Genomic DNA, 18490 nt, shown 5'->3' on the forward strand with positions numbered 1-18490 from the left:
ACACAGCCCCATATTTTTTTTCTAACCTGGACCACTCCCTTAACATTCAAGAGTGCCAATAATGTTGGCCACAATTAAAGGGGTTGTCCCTCGCCGAAACGGGTTTTTTTTTTTTCAACCCCCCCCCCCCGGTCGGCGCGAGACAACCCCGATGCAGGGAGGTAAAGAAAGCTTACCGGAGCGCTTACCTTAATCCCCGCGCTCCGGTGACTTCAATACTTACCGCTGAAGATGGCCGCCGGGATCCTCTGTCTCCGTGGACCGCAGCTCTTCTGTGCGGTCCATTGCTGATTCCAGCCTCCTGATTGGCTGGAATCGGCACGTGACGGGGCGGAGCTACACGGAGCCTGCATTCTGCACGAGCGGCTCCATAGAAGACTGCAGAAGACCCGGACTGCGCAAGCGCGGCTAATTTGGCCATCGGAGGGCGAAAATTAGTCGGCACCATGGAGATGAGGACGCCAGCAACGGAGCAGGTAAGTATAAAACTTTTTATAACTTCTGTATGGCTCATAATTAATGCACAATGTATATTACAAAGTGCATTATTATGGCCATACAGAAGTGTATAGACCCACTTGCTGCCGCGGGACAACCCCTTTAAGGATGAGCAATTATTGGAATAATTGCGTTGGGAGTAATTGGCCCAATTTTTCAAATATAATTGCAACAACCTGATCCCAATTCTTTTTAAAGTAACTAGGAGTAAAAAATTAGGTTACTTAATTTGGCCTGCTGACAGTCCATAGAGAGGTTACGTTTGAGAATAAGGGAGGGCATAGTATTAGAGACTGTGGACAGACAGTTGGTGATATTTTGAAGGAATTGTTCAGTGATCTCACAAGAAGAGGTGTATAGTTGGGTGTCGTCAGCGTAGACATGGTATTGGAGGCCGAATTTGTGGATGGTTTGTCCAATTGGGGCTGTATAGATAGAGAAGAAAAGGGGACCAAGGACCGAGCCCTGGGGGACCCCAACAGCGATAGGAAGTGAAGAGGAGATACAGCCATCAAAGGAGACACTGAAAGAGCGGTAAGAGAGGTAGGAGGAGAACAAGGACCAAGCAGTGTCCTGTAGACCAATAGAGCGGAGCATAGTGAGAAGGAGGTTATGGTCGACAATGTCAAATGCAGCAGACAGGTCAAGGAGGATTAGTAGGGAGTAATCACCCCTAGACTTTGCCATTATCAGGTCATCTGATACTTTTGTGAGGGCAGTTTCGGTCGAGTGTAGAGAGCAGAAAGCAGACTGGAAGGAGTTGAGTAGTGAGTTGTCAGAGAGAAAGCATATGATGTAGTAGTACACCAGGCGTTCTAGTAATTTGGAGATGAAGAGGAGGTTTGAGATGGGTTGGTAATTGGCAACATCAGTCGGGTCCAGGGTTGTTTTTTAAAGCAGAGAGGATATGATGATATGAGTGGGATATGAGTGTTTAAATTAGAAGAGAAAAGTCTTTTTTTTTTTTAAACAAAAACCTTAGTTTGTAGCATTTTTTCAGACCTACCTAAAAGTTTCACACTGTACTGTAGATGTTGCCCTTGGTCAGATTTGAACTTAGAATTCCAGCATTGCAAGGCACCAGTTCTAACAACTGAACCACCACACTTGTTGTTTCTTCTCCAGAGGAGGAGGAGAAGAATAAACACAAAGAGAAATATCTTTATTGAGAAGAAACACCTAGTGCTGCTTAGCAGTGTTGAAGTTCTATACTCAAATCTGGCTAAGGGCAACATCGTATGGAGTTTTTATGTTCACTTCGTGTTTATTATCTTCCTTCTTCTCCTTTGTAGAGGAAAAAACAAGTCTGGTGGCTCTGTCTTTAATTATCATTGCTGCTGTGTGGTGCTGGAATTCTAGGTTCAAATCTGACCAAGGGCAACTTTTGTATGGAGTTTTTCAAAGCCTATTCAGATGTTGTCCTTCATGAAATTTTAGCCTGGATCACAACAGTGCTAACCACTGAGCCACATTGAAAACACACTCCTTGATTTTCCACCAAAAATCAGTGGGGCTGACCTGACCCAACTCTGCAAAAATTGGCAGGGTTAGCAAAATTACATTTTTCCAACTCAGAGGCCTCTACAGGCCGTTCTCCTTCTCCAAGTAAGAGGAAATAAGGACAATGGACACTTCAGATCAATCACTTGCCTTCTAAGAAAAATAAATTTTAGTAAAAAACATTAAGTAAAACAGTTGGTGCATAGCTGTAGCTATGCAAATCATGCTACAAATACCCTTTGGTTTTCAACAACGCTCTCCATTCACAAAATCATGTTTTCTACCACTGCCATGCCAACAAATACTGTCCCTAATATCTGACATTGTCCCAGGTCCAACTGTCAAGGTAACAAAATAGTGATCAGAGCATGACACAACTATCTGACTGATTTATGAAAGAAGAAATCACAAGGGATTAATTTTCACTCCTCTGTTTTTATTTAATTAAAATGACCAGGGCTAAATGGGTTTTGAGGTTCAAGCCATCTTCAACAGCATTGCAGCTGGTGGCAGCAAAGAATTGTGCTTAACAAAAAGCTGACATCAGCCAGGAACTGGGTGTGTAGCCTCACCAGAGGTCACAGGATAGCTCCATGACATTTTTTGCTATCTCCTCAACTTGTCAAGGCAGATCCATTCCACTATAGCTCCACCTATGAGCGACTCTTTTAATATATATATTTTTTTCATAAATGGCGAGTGCGTTTTTTGAAGTGGCCATTGTCTGAATTGTGTCTCGTTTAGAATAGGAGAATGCCCCCCCCCCCCCCCCACCCCCCGAGGTCTCTGAGCTGAGGGAGTTTAATAGTTAAATTTTGCTAACCCTGTATTATTATAAAATGACAATTATCATACATTTTGAGTTCAACATTAATTGAGAAGTATATAGTGATTTGTGCTCTGCCTACGAGTCTGTGATCTTGTCATCTTCACTGTTCTTTTTTAATGTAGATATAACTGATGAAGAAGCAGGACTGCTTAGAGCTGCAAATAACTCATCTTGGCTCTGCAATGCAGGGAAATCCTGTGACATACTGGGTGCTTCCCAAGGCATCTGCTATGCAATTCCTATTACCATTTCAAACAAAGATATCTGATGCCGTTCAATGCGTTATTACATTTTTTCATGCATGACACTTTATTATGAGATAAAACTTTACTAGCTTTGTTAAATAAATTAAATAGACTTGTTTGTTCATTTTAAAGGACCACTTAACCTTAGGACCTGCTTTTCAAAAATGAACAATGAAGCTAAAGTGATACTTAAATAGCAATGCCATTGCTTAAATATACAAAGGGCCCTTTTACGCTGACCGATTATAATCGATCAAATTCTCGCTGAATTGTGGGAATCTGAACAATAATCATTCATTGTAAATGCAGGTAGCAACTGAATTACAAACCATAATTCTTTAATCATTCTGTTTCTGAGGTACCCTGTTTCTTAAAAAATATTGAGCAAAAGGTGATCAGAAAGCTGTGTATATTGGGGCTGTGGCTTGGTTGCTGGACTGAATGGCTGCCTAATGCAGAGCTCCTTCACCACCAGGGCCAAAAATCGACAACACAGCGGTTTAAGAAACTGCTAATTGGATCTCACCTGTTGCTAACAACCTTAGAATGCCTCAGAGGGGGAAGGAGTCAACCGTTAATTTGGGCAAACCTATCAATCTGTTCCTTTCCCATTCCCCACCATAGATCAAAATGGCACAGCTGCAAGCTCACAGGACAGCTCTCCCACTTCAGTGACCATAGGGCACTCAACTGAGTGCACGGAATATGCCGAGCATCGGTGAGGGCATGACTCTGAACCTTTGTCAAGCAAGGCTCTTCTTCATAGCACCGTTGCTTTGATCGCTTCTGTGAACTAAACTTTGGAGAGCAGTCCTGCAGAAACCAAGCTGAAGTTCCTGCAGAGAGATGGTCATTATCATCAACAGAACAGCTGCAGCCCCTTCTCTTCCTGCTAGGTCAAAGAAACAGAGACAAAGACTAGACACTCCAAAAGAGCCTTCTGCCACAAAGGTGAGTGATTCATCGCATACTACTGCTACAGCCTTACAGTTAGGGCTCAGTCACACGGGCGCTGATCTGCCTGTGTTTCTGCACAATAAGACGGCCGCAACGCGTGCGGATAACTCTCCGCAAGACAGGCTCCATTGCTGGCCATGTGTTTTTCACTGTCCGGTGCAGAGAGTCGTCCGCACCTGCAGTGCAGCTGTCTTATCATACAGGAACATAGGCAGAATGGTGCCCGTGTAACTGAGCCCTAAGAAGACATTTTGGACAATATCCTGGTGACTGATATAGCAAACATAGATATCACCATTAAATCTAACAGTAAGGGGCTCATTTCTAAGAATTAGGCATTATGTTAAAAAGAAAGAAGCAGACTTTTACAAGAAATACTAGAGAAAATTAAAGTCCTTGAAACACAAAATAAATCAATACAAACAACACAACAAGTGGAAGTATTATTTCAATGCAGACGGACACTTCGGAACATATTGTTTTAGAATTACAAAAGAAAATTAAAAGCAACCAAAACCCAGTATAACCAAACAATAAATCTAGGAAATTATTAGCTTCTACTTTCAAGGCCCAACATCTTAAATCCCAGATCCCATAAATACTAAGCCAAAATAATGCAGGAAAATTTACAAATCCAAGAGATATAGCAAATACTGTTTTAGACTATTATTCAGCTTTATAAAACCTGATGAATGACCCTTTCACATTTCTGAGGGCAACTCATCATGTTCAAGCGTTCTTACAGAAAATTAATCTACCCACCCTCTTCACAGCTCAGAAAGAATCCCTTGACTCTCCCATCACAGTAGCAGAAGTTTTTAAACATATTATCTACTGGTGGGTAAATCACCAGGCCCAGACAGACTCACAAATGCTTACTATAAAACTTTTTCAGCTATTCTATCTCCACATATGTGCAAAACATTTCAGCTAGCAGCTATCGAAGGTTCTTTTACAAAGGTAAACCAACAAGCTTTAATAGTTACCCTTGCAAAACCAAGGGAAAACTCAGATATCCTCCAGAACCTCTGACATCATTATCGAACATGAACATAAAAAGCTACACAAAAATACTGGCCTCAAAATTGGACCCTATCCTACCAGCATTAATTCGAAAACATTAAGTGGGAATTTGTGAAATATCTCCAGATAATACGAGTGTAATACTAAAATATTACACACTTTATAGAGTCTAGGAAGCTCCCTGCAGTACTGTTATCTTTGGTACTGAAAAAATTTCAACTGCATAAATTGGGCATATGAGTTTGTGGCTTTGACAAAAATAGGTTTTGAGGGTTAGTTTTTTACAAGCTCTATCTGCACTGTACTTCAATTTTCCACTCGTGTATTTCCAAATTGAGACGTATCAACAGAATTTAACCACACAAATGGCACTAGACAAGACTACTCATTATCTTCACTGATCTTTATATAATCATTGGAGCCACTAGCCCAAGCCCTTAGGGAAAACAATTACTTAGAGGGGTTCAAACTGGAGATCATATATATCTAATATCACTTTACACAGATGAGTAGTATTCAGCAGCCGGGGATTTAAAATCCCCGCCTGCTGAATGAGCTGCCTCTGATTGGTCACAGCCTGACCAATCAGAGGCAGCTCTCACTCACACCTATTTATCAATTCATGAATGGGTGAGTGTGTGCTGCCTCTGATTGGCTCAGCGCAGGGCCAATCAGGGGCAGCTCTCAGCTGTCATTCAGCTGAGAGCTGCCCCTGAGCCAATCAGAGGCAGCATTCACTCACCCATTCATGAATTCATGAATGGGTGTGAGTGAGAGCTGCCTCTGATTGGTCAGGCTGTGACCAATCAGAGGCAGCTCATTCAGCAGGCGAGGATTTTAAATCCCCGTCTGCTGAATACTACTCACAGCTATTCAGAGCAGTTCAGGAGGACTGCAGCCGGCCGCGCTGAACTCCGTCTGCCGGGACCAGCTGAGTATATATATATTTTTTATTTCTACAGATTTCTGGATGAATTGCAGGGAAGGGCCAATCAGAGGCAGCACTCACTCACCCATTCATGAATTCATGAATGGGTGTGAGTGAGAGCTGCCTCTGATTGGTCAGGCTGTGACCAATCAGAGGCAGCTCATTCAGCAGGCGGGGATTTTAAATCCCCATCTGCTGAATACTACTCACAGCTATTCAGAGCAGTTCAGGAGGACTGCAGCCGGCCACGCTGAACTCCGTCTGCCGGGACCAGGTGAGTATATATATTTTTTTTATTTCTACACATTTCTGGATGAATTGCAGGGAAGGGCCAATCAGAGGCAGCACTCACTCACCCATTCATGAATTCATGAATGGGTGTGAGTGAGAGCTGCCTCTGATTGGTCAGGCTGTGACCAATCAGAGGCAGCTCATTCAGCAGGCGGGGATTTTAAATCCCCATCTGCTGAATACTACTCACAGCTATTCAGAGCAGTTCAGGAGGACTGCAGCCGGCCGCGCTGAACTCCATCTGCCGGGACCAGGTGAGTATATATATTTTTTTTATTTCTACACATTTCTGGATGAATTGCAGGGAAGGGCTTATATATTTAAGCCCTTCCCGACAATTCATCCCGTAATCGCCGGCAGCCCATTGCTTTCAATGGAGCCGGCTGTATTGCCGGCTCCATTGAATTCAATGGTCAGTGCTCGTTTAATTGAGACGAGTACCGCGTGGTGCTCGTCTCGAGTAACGAGCATCTCGAGCACCCTAATACTGGAACGAGCATCAAGCTCGGACGAGTATGCTCGCTCATCTCTATTAAACAGTCCACAAATCCCTTTTCTTAGCACTGTTGAATATTAACTCAGCTCAAATTGTAATCCTACAGAAATTCTGTGTAATATGCAGCAAAATATTAGCCTTATTCAACCTGGCCATATTGAGACATTGGAAAAGCATAGACATCCCTACTATAGAAGAAACCATTACCTCAATAAACCATATATATATATATATATATATATATATATATATATATATAAATGTGGCAATCAAATATATATATATAAATATATACTGTGGTAACTTTGGGATTTAGTCATTCATGGAACCGCCGTCTTCTTCATCTAAGATGGATTGTGCCACTCACAGAAATACTGGATGACTGCACGTCTTTAAATCTTTGTGAGTAGCAAAGATAGAGAATGAATTGAGGGTGGAGCAAAACTCAGTGGAAGTGATGAACCAATCAAGGCTCTGGAATTGTAAGTGTTTGGAAAGGTAGAGGTGCTGCCTGCCAGATGATGCTCTACCTGGATGGACGTGAATGTGATGAGAAGAAAGAGATAAGAAAATGGTGATATAGGCACAACAGTCTAAGCTTGGTAAAAGCTGAAAATCACTTCTTTTTTGAACAACATAAAAAGCCAGCAAGGGAAAATGCATTTTTGGGTCAGGCCCTTTTGTCAGTTCCGCTGGTTTAGAATAAAACCAATTGGAGAACTGGTGGGGTGACACGGTTCCAAAGGCTTGTGGATGTACGAGAAGTCCTGTACATGGCAGAGAGACCAGGAAGAAAAATGTGCTTCAGCGCGGGAGCTGTGGGACAATCAAAGGCTCCTCTGATTGTCTCGCGGCTCCGGCTCTGATGCACATCTTTCTTTCCAGTCTCTGAACTAATGAAAGGGCCTGACCTTCAGCTTTCACCAAGCTTGGAATGTTGTGCCTGTATCACCATCTTTTTATCTGTTTCCCCTTGTCTTTAAATCTCTGGCATATGTCAGCTTTATTACACACAGCAATGGTTCACAGTCTTTTTAAAATGCACACACACCAAAACACAAATTAAATGCTGACCACTGACCTTACACATGTATGTTCCTCGCTACATTGGCCTAGTGCCATAACATCAATATTCTGATCAACACAGTTCATTTACCATAACCCACCAGTGTGTGAGTTTAGGGGTATGTCCTCCCTGTCAGACCTGGGGCATTCACTAGTTCCCACCAGACCTCAGACTTGCGGTCCCCTCAACTCCTTCAGAGCTGTCTGTTTTTCCCTCAGGTAGTGGTGCTGGTAGAGGTTTTAACTCCTCTAGCCACAACCATATATAGTCCAGTACACGGGATAGCCTGTAGGGGGCTGGAACACAGGCAGACTGGCTACCACGTAGCTTAACAGCTGCGATTATGATCCACCTTTACAATGAGTCAATAAGTCATTAGAGTGAAGTTGTCAGAGCCCAGAATACTAAAGTATTGAATTTTTAAACTTGGTAATCTTATATATAAATATAAGATATATATTTCATTTGTTGTACTTGCTTGTACCTTGTTATGAAAACTAAAAAGATTCAATAAAAACCATTGGAACAAAAAGAAAAGTTGTATATACCCCAAAATAGTGGCAATAAAAACTACAGGTCAACCCACAAAAAAACGAGCCCCTATGCAGCTACATCCACAGAAAGATAAAATGCTACAGGTCTCAGAATATGTCAACAGAAAGCATTTTTTTTAAATGAAGGTTTTTAGTTTTTTTTTAAATTAAAGTAGAAAAACAAAAAAAAACTATAAATTAAGTATCACTGCATTGGTACTGACCTGCAGAACTAAGCTAACATGCCACTTTTGACATACCCTGAATTCTATAAAGACAATCCATAAAAAACAATGGTGTTTTACATATATTATATGATACATTAAATAGTACTATTAAAAATACAATTTACCTATTAACCCCTTAATGACGCGGCCATTTTTCTTTTTCCATTTTCGTTTTTTCCTCCCCCCTTTAAAAAAATCGTAACTCCTTTATTTATCCATCGATATCGCTGTATGAGGGCTTGTTTTTTGCGGGACGAGTTGTATTTTTTAATGGTGCTATTTAAAGTACCATATAATGTACTGAAAAACTTTTAAAAAATTCTAAGTGGAGTAAAATGAAAAAAAAAAAAACGACATTTCGCCATCTTTTAGTGTGTCTTGCTTCTACGGCGCACAAGCGTCAACAAAAACGACAGGATAACTTTATTCTATGGGTCGGTACGATTACTACGATACCAAACTTGTATAGTTTTTTTTTTACTATACTCCTCTTTTTTTTTTTCAAGGACATTAAATTTTTTTCAATTATTTTCTGTGGTCATTTTGTGCGCGCAATAACTTTTTTACTTTTCCGTCGACGTAGTTGAGCAAGGTCTCATTTTTTGTGAGATGTCCTGTAGTTTCTGATAGTGCCATATTGGAATACATACGACTTTTTGATCGCTTTTTTATTGCATTTTTTCTGGGAGACAGGGTAACTATAAAAGTGCATTTCTGGCGTTCTTTATTTATTTTTTTTTGGACGACGTTCACCGTGCGGGAAAAATAATGCACTACTTTGATAGTTCGGACTTTTACGGACGTGGCGATACCAAATACATATTTTTAATTTATTGTTTAGATTTTTTAATAATAGATATGGCAAAAGCGGGGTGATTTAAACTTTTACAACTTTTTTTTTTTTCAATGAAAAAAAACTTTATTGATTTTTTATTTACATTACTTTGAAATCCCCCTGGGGGACTTTAAGATGCAATGCTTTGATCGCTCCTGCAGTATGACGTAATGCTATAGCATTACGTCATACTGCTTTTTGACAGGCAGTCTATTAAGCCACCCTGTGTGGATGGCTTGATAGGCAGTCTGTTAAGGCAGCTCTGGGGCCTTTCATTAGGCCCCCGGCTGCCATGACACCTGCACGGCTCTCCCGATCTCACCGCGGTGGGGGGCGTGCGGGATTTAAATGCCGCTGTCAGAATTGACAGCGGCATTTAAATGGTTAATAGCTGAAATCGGCCGTGCGGCCACTAGCGGCTATTGCCCGCAGGTGTCAGCTGTTATAAACAGCTGACGCCCGCACTGTATGAAGAGAGGTTGCATCGCAACCTCTTTTCATACATACCCCGCGGCCACAGGACGTACCGGTACGTCCTTGGTCGTGAAGGGGTTAAAAAACAATCCTTCATACAGGTATAGTGACAGAAAAACTACAAAGTTATTGCTGTTGGAAAGTGGAAATAAAAAAAAAGAAAAGTCAAAACATTACTGATCATTAAAGGGTTGAAAAAGGTATGTCAAGGAATTATAGTCACATGTATGCTAAAAGCTTACCTAAACTTTAGCTATCAAAATCTTTCAGCTACCAAAGCAAACGCTGGATGTGATATGAACAGAGGCCTTAGCACATTATCACGCTCTCAGCCCCATGTTTTGATCAAGGAGGCCAAAAGTTAAAGAAAGTTCAGTTCTACTGTAGTATGTCAGAATACTGTAGATTGCTGATTGATAAGTACTGTAGTGTAGAACCAAGTGATGTCTGTTCTATGTTAAGTAATGAATGTATGCTAACAAATATCTTCTGCCATGAGGTTCAGCATCAATGTCACAATCGGAAAAATTTAAAAATGATGAAAAGGAAAATTGAGCAGTTACTCAAGCAATCAGATTTTAATTTTTAGACCACTTTTTCTATGAAAGCTGCAACATAATTGGTTACTGTTGGAAACGGCTCCATTTTCCTTTGCGGCAATTTTAATAAATTGCTCCTAAAAAAATAACAGTGAAAGCAAGCACAGTTATTTATAAACCTCGTTGCAATTACATGCAGAAAGTGCTAGTAATAAGTGTTTTATTTGCAGTGACCTTGGTGAAGCATATGTTAAAGTAGTGAGATCTGCACTTCTGGTAATGCACAGCAAAGACAGATGTGGATATTTTTCTCCCTTCCGATACACTATACTATATCTTCAGCTCATCCTTGAATGGATTAAGTACCTTAAAGAATTATTTAAGGCTTAGCAGAAAGTTCATCTTTTCTCCATGACATTTAATCAAAACTTGAAGTTTCCATCTGAGAAAAATGTATTGACCCAACGAAAAGAGATAGCAACATGGGAACTGTTTGAAGCTATATTGCTACATCAACAGCTTTTTTGTAATCTTCTCTACAATAAAAATAATGGCAAACAGTTCTATAATATAAATTGGTCTTTTCTGTTACATCATAAGTAAATCATTCCCCTGCCAAGTTGTAAATTTTAGTTTCAATGTAGTAAAACGTTAAGTAGTTTAGAAATGAAAAATCATTTTGCCAAAGTAAAAGTTATAAAACTTCTTAACATGGCTTTAGGGACACTAAGAGGTTTATAGCATTAATGATATAGATAATGAGCAATGGGTCAGAAGCTACCATATGATGAATGTGTACCTTTCATTATATTTGACTACTCATTCATCACAATGGGAAGTAGTATACGGCATTTTGCAGAGCAAATAAGCATGGGACGCAGGGTTCTTTGGGCAGATTTTGTCGTTGGAGTATGAAGAACCCTTGGAATTGCTTAGCTGTCTAGGGATAAAATGAAAAGATTTTTTCAAGGAACCCCATTCAGATTTAAAAATGGCTTTGTTTTTTAGATATTAGTTTATTATTGCAGCACTTTATAAGCTCCATGTGGTTACAATGTAACTTTTCTGAATAATTTTTGCAATTAATTGCAATGTCCAGAAATTGAACTAAATACAGGTTGGTTCAAAAAGAATCATACACGAGTATAGATTATTTGTATGTGAATGGACATACAATAACCAGAATGACATGAAAAGATAGAACTCTTCACGTTTTTAATACACCCTACAGAAGTTCAATGTGAGCACTATCGATGACACTAGATAACAAAGCGGAATTGATAACAGAGAATACGCCAGAATATGTCTGAACAGAACTAGAATATCAACTTGACATCTGCCATGTCACCAATGGCACTCACACCAAACATATTTAAGGTGCATTAAAGACCCGAATAGTCCTTTGGTCTTTTCATGACATTCTGGCTGTAGTATGTCAATTTATGTATGAATTAATCAGGTTTACTTTTGAACCATTCTTTTTGAATCACCTTTGCCTAATGATTGACAGTTCCACTCTGTTAGGCAAGGGGAGGGGCTGAAGAATACGGAGAGCAGTCATTGGAACCAGTCAAGGCTGAGCGAACCACCCATTAGATCGTCTAATGCTCGTTTGCATACAGTGTGCAAGGCAGAAAAATGAAGATTTCTCTATAATGGAAATACTGGCAGAAAAAAAAGATGTATTACTGCATGTATTAGTGCCGATCTACTAGTGCTAAAAGTTTATAGGGACAATTTCAAGTAACTGACTTCCTTTAAAAAGTATTTGGTACCGTGTTAGCTAGTAGAGCAAAATGTGAGTGTTCTCAGTAAGAGACATCAAGTAATCTTGTAGATATGATACCTTTTAATGCCTAATAAAAATACATGATGTTATAGCAAGCTTTTTGACCTCTCAGAGTCTTATTCCTGAGGAAGAACCTTGAAAGGTCTGAAAGCTTGCTATAACATCATGTATTTTTGTTAGCAATTAAAAAAACTGTCATATCTACAAGATTACAAGATTTATTTTACTGAGAACAATCACAGACTTCGTTTAAGCATAACACTCAGCATGGCAGTGGACTAGATGGACAACAGATGTCCATCACCATGATTTAGGAATAAATCTGTCACATAGGACAGCAGAGGAAGGGGCTGCTATATTACAGAATGGGAATGGGGGATCTGGAACATAAAAGTTGGAAAGAAGATGTCTGATACTCACTCTGTGTTTATTAATATGTATATAAGGGTTGATTATATTAGTCTAGGATAAATCGGGTTGATACTAAAAATGTTTTAAAATTTAGATTAATTTTTAAGGCCTTAATTCTAGTTATAATTGACAGGTAAGTCAACTATACTAAAAAAAGACCTTTTCAGAAAGGATCTATAAGCAAAAAGGTTGTACTTTCTGTTAATATACTCAACCATCTTTAATTAGGTGGAGATAGTCTTTTAGCCAAAATGCACAGCAGTCATTGACACACAGAACACTGATTTAGTGGCTTAAATAAAGGAATTACTTTGCACCACTAAATACTGTATGCCTTTGACTGTAATTATACTTTTCAAAGAATATTCTAAGGAACATTATAAATGTGCGTATACATACAATTTTCACAAAATATCTTGTACTGTATTAAATATGTATTCTATTTCTAACCACTCTGAAATACAATATGTCACAATGAAATGCTCAAGACCATTATACTGCTCATTACTTATAGAGATGTGTCAGAGATGTGTTCTATTTCTCTACAAGAATATATAGATTTGCACTACGACTGTAATTTCCAATTGCAATCACAGCAGTGATTTAATACTCCCATAAAAGTTGACACCTTGACAAAAAAGCCTCTTAACCAGACACTAGGAAAATATAGCTATGATCAAAGTGATTTTGTGTCAATTTGTTCTGCTTTTCAAGATTTGTCCTTGATCAGTCGAATGTTTACTGTTTCTTTAGACTTTGTCAAGCTGTGTTGACCACCAGGAAATTCTGTATGACCTATTTGTAAATGTTAACCCTGCTCTTTTTACAATTGATGGTTTCCTTTCAGTGTTCACTAATTCATTTCGACTTTTATGTCCTTGTGAAAATAAATGTCTTTTAGAGAGAAATATATTTTACTTTAAGCCTTATCTGATGTCTAGGACAATATGCTGCTATGTTGTCATTGTAAAATACTTTAGAATTTCCAACATCAGTCCTAAAATCCAACAAGGGAAAGATTTACAAAAACCACTGAAAATGCAAAGATTGCTAATAGAACCAATGGGATTCTAGATCTTTTTTGAAAATCTCAAAAATATTTTCATTCTTTTCTTTGTGCCAGTTTCAAGAAATTTCCCCCATGTTTAAGTGTGAGGGAGTGATGTGTTTGAGCAAACAGGTAATTCAGAGTATAGTAAAAGTTGAATTACTATGACTAGACATAAGCATACTTTTCAAAAAACAGGTGTGGTGTCTCAGAAGTTAGCACTGTTGCCTTGCAGCACTAGAGTCCTAGCTTCAAATCTGACTAAGGACAACATCGGCATGCAGCTTTAAAAAGTCCATGCAGATATTTCCTTGGTCAGATTTGTACTAAGGACAATTGAGTCACATGCACTGTTCCATACTAATTTTGGGGTAGTTTTATGACCTTCCTGTTGAGTAGAAATAAATCATCTGTGCTTTGGGTTCTCATCAAAATGAATTTTAACAAAGTTTGACCCAAATATGGATCTACTGGTTTGGTTTGCTCAACACTAACTATGACTATGCATTCTGTAATTCTGTGGGTTCTCTATTTCATAGACACCTAGAACTATTTCTTAAAGTTAGTCATCAATGTGGTCATTCAAAAAATAGAAAGGGATGCTAGCAGGCTTGGACTGTAGACAAAAGAATAGCGAATCCCCAATCTTGGCCTACAGCAGTCTCCATGTAGTTCAGTGAAAACAGGGCCACACACAAATGCATCTACCTTTCTATTGAAGTATAAGGAGAATACGACGACAAGGAATTTGTGAATGCAGTTCAGGTAATATTTGCTTGCAGCTGTACAGAGGGCTACCAGAGTGAAGTTATTGGTGGGCCCTGAGCACCTGATTCTGACACAGGATGCTACAAAGAGTAATTACTCTTAAAGATGTAATTAACGCTCCGTCTTTAAATTTCATCTGCAACACTAGAGAAAACCCATGGACAGAGGTGGCAATATTTTAAAAAGAAAGCAGTCATATTTTTTAAATCTGTAAAACCCCTTTAGTTTTTTAAATTTGACCTAAAAACTTTAGGTTAGAAGTATCAATCGATGGGGTGAAATTTGGCCAAGCTTAAAAAACTACATATTAAGCTGAAGGTCACCAGTACAAGTCTAGTCTACAACAGACAGGTTTGTAAAAAGTTTTCACTGATGATAAGATACCAATAGTTATTGGAATATATATATATATATATATATATATATATATATATATATATATATATATATATTCTGTGAGTTGCAGTCATGCAACAATGGCTTGTTTTATGTTATTACCAGAATATTATATGTCTTGCTGTTGAAGTGGTTTGTTGTATGACCAATTCTGGGGGCAAAAGAATTGCATTCTATGTTCCTTTGCCATATTTGGAACATAGAATGCAATTCTTTTGCCCCCAGAATTGGTCATACAACAAACCACTTCAACAGCAAGACATATAATATTCCGATAATAACATAAAACAAGCCATTGTTGCATGACTGCAACTCACAGAAAAAGAAGCCATATACAAGATATATACTACAGGGAAGGCTCAATCTCCATATATATCCTAATAGCAAGCCAGACTGCAATGTAAAGGGGCAAAAAAGGCTCATGTTCAGACTAATGAACAGCCACTCAATTCAACCCAAAGTGGGGGAGGGATGACCGCTGACAAACATAATCTGCATAGTATGAACTGACACCAAGATGACAGGCATAGATTAGTGCGCCACACTATACAGAAGTACAACCCACACTACTAACAAAGCAGTGAATTGCCCTGTATTAACAAAGTGTACCACACTTTTTTATCGTTGCATGATTGGGTACATTTATTTTACTTAAGTTAAGGGCGGTCGATGATTATGATAAGAAAATATCACTATATTGTTATGGTAAAGTCATGTATTTTAGTTGCAAAAAGTACTGTTATAACAATTAAGTAACTTTTCTGCAGTACACTAAGGTATTCAGATGATAAAAAATACATTTAACATTTAATATCCAGTTAAGAAATATCGGCAAAACTGAATATAAAAGTTATATTGCTCCTATCATTTTTTCCTATGTCAGTCACTGAAAATATTAACATTCTTCTTGCCTTAAGAGAAGCAATATTTCAGAGCTGTCATCTCATTTTCCCGACTAATATCAGTTTGTCAAAGCCACATTTTAAATGTGACATATTTGCAGTACAAAAGTAAAATTGGTGTCTCAATAATAGCTAGACAAAATATCCAGTGTAAAATATGCTGTAGGATATGTGCTACAAGCAGTACACACACCTGGTAAGTCTTGAAGTACAATTGTCTGTAAGGGTATAGTATTTCTGAAGTGTGTTGCAATAGTAGCATTTAACCAGATATTGTATGATTGCAAATCATTCTTTATAACACTGTGGCCCAAAATCTATGAGGTTTGTTGAATAATGTTTTCACAGAATGTGAGTTGACTCTTTCTACATTTGTCCCCCTTTTGTGTCTGTTTTCTTACTTAATCCCCTAGCAGTCATATTACAATCAGAAAAAACTCCAGAAAATTAGCCTTAGGATTCTTTCCCACAAGCGTATATTGGCTTCCGTTTTCACGACCAGCCTACTATACGCTACCATCTGCGGCATTAAAGCTCGAGAACAGGTGCACAAATCTAATGTTTGTGCGCCTTTTCAGATGGCATGGGCCCTGGCGCATATACGCCGAGGCTGCCATGCTGTGGCCCCTTCCTTCTCCCATGATGGCTCACCTCTTCTCTCCTACTCTCTGGCTGATTCCAATGGAAGACGGCAGGACGGGTCGGCGCTAAGCACTGCCCCATCCCGTCTCCTCCCTTTGCTGGCTATGGACAAGGGGCGGGAGCTTAGCTCTGTCCCTGTCTTGCCCCTTGTTCACAGCCAGCAATGGGAGGAGGTGGGATGGGGCAGTGCTTAGCCCCACCCCGTTCTGACCCCTCCCATGGAAATCAGCCAGAGGGGATGAGAAAAGAGGGAGGGAGTTTAGCAGTCATGCGTCTAAACTCCCTCCCACCTCCTTTCTGCAGCCGCTGTCATTGGCTCCCATAGAAGCCATGCATCAGCCGAAGTACTTCGGCCCAAAAGATAGTTCGAGGATTATCTTTCGGGCCCAGCGTAAAAATGCCCGGCACCAGATTGGCCGGCTGGATGCTTTTATGTCACAGAAATATGGACATGTGATCTGATGCTTTTGATCCAATGCATCAGATCACATTGTATATCGGCCGACCGTGCAAACGGTAGGCTGATATATGCTTGTGGGAAAGAAGCCTTAGGAACCAGGAAATCATTTCTCTTTTTGTGTTCCAGCTGACATAACTTTCTAAATTTGTCTGTCAATGTAGCTGTATATGACCTCATATTTTGCGGTACAAGTTCTAGCTTTTATAGTAAACAATTTTGTGTACATGTAATGCATTTAGTAAGTTATTAATATTTTGCTGGGCGCAATGGAAAAAGCAATATTACAATTGTTTTTGAAGATTTATTTTTATCGCACTCACCATATGGTAAAAATATTATGCTAAGTTAATTCTACATGTCACTATGATTATGACAACACCGAATTTGTAGAGGGTTTACTATGTTTTACAACTTTTGCACAATATAAACACTTTTTTTTACAAATAGACTTTTTGTGCATTACCACATTCCAAAGCGTTTTTTTGGGTTTTTTTTGCAGGATGTCTTGTGTCTTTTATTGGCATCATTTCAAAGTACATACAATATGCTTGATCACTTTTTATTCATGTTTTTGGAAACAGAGATTGGGAGGGATAACATCTCTCCTTAGAAAGGGCACCAAGAAAGTGAGTGAGGAGACTTACCAGACCATCCATGCTCCTCTGGGTAATATGCAAATAAGGCAGATGGAACAGTATTTCTATAGCACCACCTATTGGATGGCAGCATTCCTTTAAATCAATGCTTGGCCCTTTATACAGGTCTGTAGAGCAATGATTTCAATTCCCAATCATAGCTCTACAGACCTGTATAAAGGGTCAAGCATTGATTTGAAGGAATGCTGCCATCCGATAGGTGGCGCTGCAGTGGTATTGTTCCATTTTCCTTATTTTGGAAACAGAGATAAACAGAAGATGGTTATTTTGGCATTTTAATTTTTACTTTTTTTTTACAGAATTTATTGTGCTGGATAAATAATGTAATATTTTATAGTGTAGGTTTTTACACATGTGGTAATACCAATTATACATAAGGGAAAAAACTAAACATTTTTTTGTAAAAACATGTAGATGTCGTGGTCAGCAATGACTTTGACATCTGTGGGATAAAATGCATAGAGAAGTGATTGGATGAGCAAGTGTTCATAGTTTTACTCCTTAAGGGCTTATTTACATGAGCGTATATTGGCCGGCGTTTTCATGGCCAACCAATATATGATTCCATCTGCCCAGTTCCCCCTTCCCTCCCCCTCACCGGCTCTCTGCCTCTCTCCTCCACTCCGGCGTTTGCAATTAATCCAATGAATGGCTGTGGGCTACCTCTGATTAGCTGAGTAGTGTGACCATTCACAAGCAGCACTCAGCTGTCATTCAATGAATGGCTTAGCGCTGCCTGTGATTGGCTGAGTGTTCAGCCAATCAGACCAGCACTTTCTGGAGGTGGGGATCTTTTAATCTTCGGCCAGCAGAAAGTGCTGCAGAGCAGCGCCGAGGACTAAGTGATAAGACACCTCAGAGCCCTGACAGCGGTGGAAGGTGATGTATATATATATATATATTTTTTTTTTTACACCAGCTAGGTATGATTTTCAGGAAAGGGCTTATATTTCAAGCTCTTCCCCAAAAATCACTGC

General features: G+C 39.3%; 1 protein-coding gene across 1 annotated transcript in view; it reads right to left on the minus strand.

Moving 5' to 3' along the window:
* CCDC85A (coiled-coil domain containing 85A) overlaps positions 1-18490 on the minus strand; it is a 313500-nt gene that overhangs the window by 138455 nt on the left and 156555 nt on the right. The window contains exon 4 of the mRNA XM_066594525.1: positions 7856-7879. Coding sequence (XP_066450622.1) covers positions 7856-7879 — 24 coding nt within the window. The remainder of the gene's footprint in view (positions 1-7855; positions 7880-18490) is intronic.

The sequence above is a fragment of the Eleutherodactylus coqui genome, chromosome 3, assembly GCF_035609145.1.
Source record: "Eleutherodactylus coqui strain aEleCoq1 chromosome 3, aEleCoq1.hap1, whole genome shotgun sequence".
NCBI lineage: Eukaryota > Metazoa > Chordata > Amphibia > Anura > Eleutherodactylidae > Eleutherodactylus > Eleutherodactylus coqui.